This window comes from Mixophyes fleayi, chromosome 11 (assembly GCF_038048845.1).
Source record: "Mixophyes fleayi isolate aMixFle1 chromosome 11, aMixFle1.hap1, whole genome shotgun sequence".
In the NCBI taxonomy this organism is placed as follows: Eukaryota; Metazoa; Chordata; class Amphibia; order Anura; family Limnodynastidae; genus Mixophyes; species Mixophyes fleayi.
This window is the reverse complement of record NC_134412.1, coordinates 85,199,674-85,207,226: the sequence shown is the minus strand read 5'-3', so window position 1 is coordinate 85,207,226 and position 7,553 is coordinate 85,199,674. Positions and strand designations below refer to the sequence as shown.

Sequence of the window (7,553 nt, the reverse complement as noted above, 5' to 3'; positions counted from 1 at the left end):
CCTATATAATACAGAAACCACATACAAAGGTTTTGTGTATTTATTTCTTACGGGGGACCTATTTCTCATACGATGTACGGCAGATGATTGATCCCAAGAAAGAACATATAACTTGTGTACGGTAAAACATTATGTAGGAACAATAAAATAATTTATGGTTATAATTCAGAAAACCTGCAAGCAACGCCGCATCTACTATACGGGCCAAGGGTGGCATCAGCCTAGGGCAACACTATTCCATGGGTGAGGGGAAATATATTTTATTTGATGTGCCTGCTGGTTGGTTTGTGTCGGTTCCCCATTTGTCAGGAAGTAAAAGTGCTAATGGTTAATGTGGCGTGAGCACGTGGCATAAACATTTATTAAATATTTAGTCATCACGGCCCAGGAAATCGTATACAGTAAATACCGCCCAGTCTGCGAGGTTTGCCTGGTGGTAATATTAAACATATGTCTTTAATATATCTGGATCCTCAGAAGATCTACCCTCAGTCTTTTCCATTGTTACATGAGGTTTCTCTTTGCGGTAACCCAGATAACAGGTGATAACGGCTGTGGCGATGGCTCCTAAATCGCCAACCACTGCCATCCAAAGAGAGTATCCGTATTCAAAACTAGGGAATCCTGGGATTTTCAGAGATACCTGGGGAAAAGACAGAAAAAGAACAATTAATAAATATACTGGAGCAGTGTTTCTCATCCAATGTACCTGACAGAAGTTCAAGGGATACTTTTAACATTACTCAAAATAACTGTGTGGTGTATTAGTAAAGAATTTTTTTTAAGAAAGCAAACGGGATAATTATTGCACATTTACAGACCTGTGAAGGTATTTAGCAAACATTTATAGACAAGAAACATTGTGATAGACTGGATAGTTAAAATAAACACAATAGAACAGCACTCATTCTAAAAGAAATCTCTAGGGCAGGCTTGGCTAACCTGTGGCACTCCCGGTGTTGTGGAACTACAAGTCCCAGAATAACCTTCCAGCAATAAGCTGCTATATATTAACAAAGCATGCTGGGGCTTGTAGTTTCACAACACCTGGAGTGTCACAGGTTAACCAACACTTCCCTAGACTCTAGGGGGTATATTTACTAAACTGCGGGTTTGAAAAAATGGAGGTGTTGCCTATAGCAACCAATCAGATTCTAGTTATGATTTTGTAGAATGTACAAAATAAATGACAGCTAGAATCTGATTGGTTGCTATAGGCAACATTTCCACTTTTTCAAACCCGCAGTTTAGTAAATATACCCCTAAATCTTCAGTTGCTACGGATAAGGCAAAGAAATTAGAGACCAGAGACTTAATCAGAAAGACATGGGGTAGATTTACTAAAACTTCTAAAAGGAACAGTGGAGGTGTTGCCCATACTTGCATTTTGCGAGAGTCTCCCGGACTCCCGGGCAAGTGTGGCAATCTCCCGAATTCTGCCCACTTCACTAGGAAGTGCCCCACATCCTAGTGAAGTGGGCAGAATTAGATACCAAACGTCGCGATTCACTGGGAATCTCCGCATTTGCCCCCGCCCCCGCTGTCAAATGACGCGTTTGCGTCATGACGACACAGGGGGGGGGACAAAATGACGCGATTTTGGCCGTCCCGCCCACCTCACGCCCCCCTCCACTGGCTGGCTTCCGGAAGGGAGCTGAAGAAAGTAGGCAAATATGGTCTTGCCCATAGCAGCCAATCAGATTCTAGCTATCATTTTATAGAGTGTGCTAGATAAATGATAGCTAGAATCTGATTGGTTGCTGTGGGCAACACTTTTTAGAAGCTTCAGTAAATATACCCCTATGTTTACTTGTCAACCTTCTTCATTACAAAAACTGGGACAAATTATTTCCTAAAGTAATAGACGGCAGGACATTCTACGCCATGCGCATTTCCAGCATAACCTACAATCCCACAAATATAGGAGGAAGTTTCCAGCTAGAGAATAGGCACATTTGGCCTATTAATGATAGTTAAATCTCAGGCAAATGGAAACATAGTATTAATATTATTTAATTTACAACTACTATTGATCCCTATATTTCAGAAACTATTACTTTGGTGGCATGGTGGTTAGCGTTGCTTGTGGTACTGGAAGTATTGTTCATCTCCAGCGAAGGAGCCCTATACATGGGGTTTGTATTTTTACCCCAAGATGTCGTGATTTCCCTACCGTTTCCTCCAGTCTACTCCCGTGGTCCAAAGACGTACTACTGGGTCAACTGGCTACTAATTCAACTAGCACCTGTGTGTGTTGTGTCCCTCTGTAATGGATATTAGATTGTAAGCTCTACAGGCACCGTTGTGCCTGGATAAAGTTCTCTGATTGGACACTACTGCAGGACATGTTGGTGTTATATGCATAAAAGGATACAAAAAATAATAGTAGTAGATTTATCAATGTTCTATGAAAACACAAGTCACCCAATTAGCCCGTAGCACAGAATGTGTTATCTCACAGGTGCGAACAACAATCCTGAGGTTGCAGATATTGTAGGGGCCATCATACCTCGTACCGGTGGACATAATATACGTAGACACAGTATCTTATGATGGCAGCGGAGGAGGACATACCTGGAAGAGAATAGAAGCATTTCACTCACTCACCCAAGCTCTGCAGTTTCAATACATCTTCTCTGGAAGACAGACACCTAGCTAGATAAGATGACGGGTTTATTAGGGCAGCTGACAGCTATGACCTTATCTTTCATATGCAGGCACCATTATGATATGTTTCTGCACCACCATTAAGAACCATCTGAAAGCATGTTATTTGCATTACAAAACTATGTCCGATTCCCTTCCTACGCTGGGGAATTTATACCCTCAGTAGCCATATGGTGCATAGATTGTTACAAGACGATGCTTTTTTTTTCTAAAAGAACAATTGCTTCATATATTAAGAACACAGCTTAACTATTACATTGTTCCAATTACTTTTTATGCAGTATGACCTTAAGTTGCTACTAAAGCTAAAAAAAACATGTTTTTGATATGCTATAGACAAGGTTGAATTGTATAACCGCCTTACTTTGAATGTCAGAGCAGTTGTTGGCATACTTGCCTAACTTTGAAAGTCACCACACGCTACCATATTTCTATCAAAGTCTGCTTCACATCTCAAGTTATTGACTTTAAAAAAAAACAAACTACAGTTGTGGCCAAAAATATTGGTATCCTTGCAGTTTGTTCTAATAATACACCAATTTATTCTAGAAAGTTGCTGAAATTAAAAAGATTTTGGTAGCCGCATATGTGCTTCTTTGGTTAGCAGTGGAATAAAATACCAAAATCAGGAAAAGTTGTAGCCTATTCCACACAGAAATCCTTCAATTTGGGCGCACAAAATTATTTGCACCTTTTAGATATAGTTAAAATAATTAGATTTCAAGCAGGTGATTCTCCTCCACTTTGGAACTGAACTCACCTGTGGTGAGTAGCAGGTGACTGCAATATAAAAATCACTCATTAAAGTAGCTTGAATACAGACAATGGGTTAGATTTACTAAACTGCGGGTTTGAAAAGGTGGGGATGTTGCCTATAGCAACCAATCAGATTCTAGCTGTCATTTTGAAGAAAGTACTAAATAAATGACAGCTAGAATCTGATTGGTTGCTATAGGCAACATCCCCACTTTTTCAAACCTGCAGCTTAGTAAATCTAGCCCAATGACTCATTCTCCTGTTTTGTGTCAGTGTGTGTACTGCAGACAGAATGGAGAAAAGGAAGGCATCCGGAGAATTGTCTGAGGAGGTCGGACAGAAGATTGCCTATGTTGTCCCCATCATAAATAATTATTGCCCCCATTAGAAATCAAATATTCTATTCCCTTAATATAATTATATACTCATTTTCCCACTCATATAAAAAAATATTGCCCCTTAATATAATGAAAAATAAAAATGAAGTAAATTAAGTTAATATTAATTACTTTTGTGCCCATAATCAATAAATACTGATTGCCACAGTAATTCATAAGACAATGGTGCTTCCTGTTATGTTATGAACAGCAAGATAACTGACACAGCGTGATAGATCTAACAAGCCTATCAGAAGCAAGTATTTAATAAGCTGTCTTTTTTTTCTGGCGGTTTTGACTAAACTGGTGTTTTAGGTGTTTTGAAACCACCAGATATCCCCAAGAGTTCAACGCTCAAGTCTCAAACCGCTCTATAGTAAATACGGCAGTTTTGAGCACTAAACCGTCAGAAATTTGTGGCGATGTGCGTCGGGGGCAAATCACCGCCAAGCAGGATTTTTAGAAAATCTACCCCCATAGAGCGCATTTTTGGTTTTTTTTGGGTGTAGTTGATACATATTATCCTGGTGGTCATTTAGTAAACCAGACACCCGACCACTCTCCCGCAGAGGATACATACCGACTAGGAAGTATAGTGCGGAGGTGAATCGCAGGCACTGTCGTTTAGTGGCGGCATCTGCACAACAGGTAAAGTTTTTGAGCCCAAGAATCAGGAAGAGCAACGCAAAGACGCTCGTTACGCTGGAGGTGACGATTAATGCTCTGGTGAGGACGATCGTTGCTGAAAATCAATAAAAAGCAGCCATTTATAGTTATACTATCTTCACATTAAGGAGATGTTTCACAATTCTGAATCCTACATGATCTCGTTTGTGTGACAGAATCAATTTGCACCTTAGTTTCCTGTCTCATCAGTGTCTGTGAGATTTCTCTGGCACCACAAACACGGGGAGAACATACAAACTCCACACAGATAAGGCCATGGTCAGGAATTGAACTCATGACCCCAGCGCTGTGAGGCAGAAGTGCTAACCACTGAGCCACTGTGCTGTCCTTAGCAGGATGGTCCAGGGATATGGCTGCTATTATAATTGTTTGTATAGTAGCCACGCCCCCGAGTCTCTATATATAACAGTGGAGGATGGGGATAATTATTGCCGATGCTGTACACAAATCTATCTCGTCACACCTCAGTCATGTAAGTGTGCAATTATAGGAATGGCCATTGGAGAAAAACAATTATCTATGTAATCAGTTTTATTTTGCTCCTATGTTGCTCTCTTGTCACCCATGGCTGGATAGGAGAAGAGGGGGCCAGCACAAAACTAGGAGCAATTCAGGGGAGTATAGGAAAGGGGTAGGAGGGTAATTACTCCCTGATCCACTTTTCTTTTCATTACCCTGAGATTGGGAGGGGGGCTTCCGCCGCTGCTGCACGTTATTAACTCAATGTACAATCTATGAAAAAGGCATCAGGGGAAAACGCAGGATTTGTAGAGGGGGGGTTTCCACACCACGCCGCCAGTGGGCGTGACCAGCACGCATGGGGGCGTGGCTATATTTTTAGACAGTTGTTGGCTACTCTCCAACTCTTCCTATCCCCATAATATACATGGGCAATGCTGCGTTAGGTGCATGCAGCTCTCCTTTTTCAAACAGAGCTGTATGAAGCGGGGGCAGGGTCCAGTCACCTCAATTATACAGTGCCCCAGGCTTGGAGGGGGGTTTCCAGGTACTAGAAAAACCCTCTCGGTTTGCCTATGGGATCTGTACGGTAAATGTCTTCCTGCCAGTAGATACCTGATGCCAACCATGTTGTAAACCAGCTTTTACTCTCTTTGGTGGCTCAGTGATGATTAACACAACTGTCCTCAACTCCAGTCAGTAACGTATCCTTGGATCCATCGCTAGAGACTTACTTACTGGGCTGATACAGATGAGCAATTCTGCAGTTCTAAGACTCGCACTGAGCTCTGAAAGACATAGAAATGTCTCCGCTTACCTGGGTGTGGGTTTAGATAGGAGCTAAATGCGTCACAAGTCCAGATCTTTACGAAGCGGTCCCAGACACACTCCCTCCAGAGACCCTTGCAGCGGGTACTTAACATGACGGATCCTTTGCTGTTGATCTGAGAGTAAACACACAGCCCGAATCAGAGGTTTTATTGTAAAATGTAATAAATACAAATATCACCTATGAAATGAGTAATTAAAAGAGCAATAATAGAAAAGTACAACATTAAGAGAGAGGGGGAAAGAAGCAATAACAGTGTTATCAGGGTGATCGGGGACCTCTCCGTCCAAAAGAAACTTTATAAACACAACTAGGATACACCTACTGACGAGCCCCAACGGCAGACGTGGTTTGCAGAGAAGAAGACCTGGTTCTTAAAGACTTTATATACTCAGTTCAAGGTAGTCAGGTTAATCCAAAATCATAGCTGTCTATTAATGCATAAGCGATTTCTTCCATGATTTGAAGATATACAACTTTATTATGAAGATTCAAGAGAGTGGAAAGTTCAGTCTTCGTCCAAGTACCCTCGAGGTCAAAAAGGGCATCCAATAGTAATTCAGTCTATGAGAGGAACCAAGCTTAATGTGTTTGAGAATGAGTTCTGGTAAGAAACACTCAGGACTAGATTTACTAAACTGTGGGTTTGGAAAAGTGGAGATGTTGCCTATAGCAACCAATCAGATTCTAGCGTTCATTTATTTAGTGCATTCTACAAAATGACAGCTAGAATCTGATTGGTTGCTATAGGCAACATCTCCACTTCTCCAAACCCGCAGTTTAGTAAATATACCCCCTGGAGTAAAAGGTAAATTAGAAAATATAGGTGCTTGAAGATGACCCTTTTAAATTTTATGAAGGGTAAACAAGTCTTACAAACTATAATTAGCAAATCTGACCGTAAAGCAGGGAGGAGCTTCTGCAGGTGATGGTTTGGGGGCCAAATGTGGTCCTAGGGCCCCCTATTGCCCATCACTGACTTGGAGCAATAAAAACTACCCGCTAGTTGCTTAGTATTACACTGTATATTTGTTAGGAAATAACATTAATAACACTGTTATTTATGCATCCACCCAAACCATCCCCTTACGCTCCCCAATGAAGATGACTGTAAGTGATATCAACAATTCCTGGGATATAGTAACATCTCTGTATAGTATTTACCTGCCAGCAGTCCGTCAGAAGAGAAGCTATGGTGGTAGCCATCGTGAATGATCCACAAATGATCAAAATAAGGTTTAATCTGTTTTCCATCAGATACGTTTCTCCCGTCAGATTTAAATCTTTGCATACTACAAGCAGCTACTACAGAAATACATCATGTCAGTAGACTCTGGTATATGTTATTTGGCATTTAAACGGTTTTAAAGAGAACTTTTCTGACATCTGCAACCCACAACATCCACAGAAAATAAATGTCAAAATCCACTACCCTGTCCTGTTACATACTATAATGTGTGTGTGCCAGTTACATTACATTGTCATTTTGAAGGAATACATATTTTTTCTATTAAATTCTTAAATCCCCAATAACTGGGCTTAGCCGCCTTTAAGAGGTCATGCATAACCAATCTCTTGTAAATAGGTCGATTAATCTCTTAGCAACGCAAACTGCTGAAAATCCCAGAGATTAAGACAAACCTCAGGTTTCACAATTACAGAAGTAGATGAATTTCAACAACTGATTGTTTAATAATCAACATATATAAAGTGTCATACATTATAATCAGTTTAAAAGGGAAAGTTACCATAATAAAATATGTTGGTATGTCGTAGAC

At 40.7% G+C, this 7,553-nt stretch overlaps 1 protein-coding gene across 1 annotated transcript; it reads right to left on the bottom strand.

Annotated features, from left to right (window-relative positions):
- Window positions 1–328: 328 nt before the first annotated feature.
- On the bottom strand, window positions 329–7,439 carry LOC142107685 (claudin-16-like). The gene is made up of 5 exons (XM_075191257.1): window positions 6,940–7,439; window positions 5,764–5,890; window positions 4,381–4,542; window positions 2,510–2,574; window positions 329–643 (listed from the first exon to the last, which is right to left on the bottom strand). Exons 1-5 carry the CDS (start codon window positions 7,027–7,029, stop codon window positions 443–445), a joined length of 645 nt encoding a protein of 214 aa, XP_075047358.1. The 5' UTR covers window positions 7,030–7,439; the 3' UTR covers window positions 329–442.
- Between the last annotated feature and the right edge of the window lie 114 nt (window positions 7,440–7,553).

Bases quoted from the DNA above. Each gene is read 5' to 3' on its own strand.
- LOC142107685 (XM_075191257.1), bottom strand. From the start codon at position 7,029: ATGGAAAACAGATTAAACCTTATTTTGATCATTTGTGGATCATTCACG. The intron at 4,543-5,763 runs GTAAGCGGAGAC...ATTGATTTTCAG, and splicing joins CTATCTAAACCCACACCCAG to CAACGATCGTCCTCACCAGA. The intron at 2,575-4,380 runs GTATGTATCCTC...ATTCTCTTCCAG, and splicing joins CGCACTATACTTCCTAGTCG to GTATGTCCTCCTCCGCTGCC.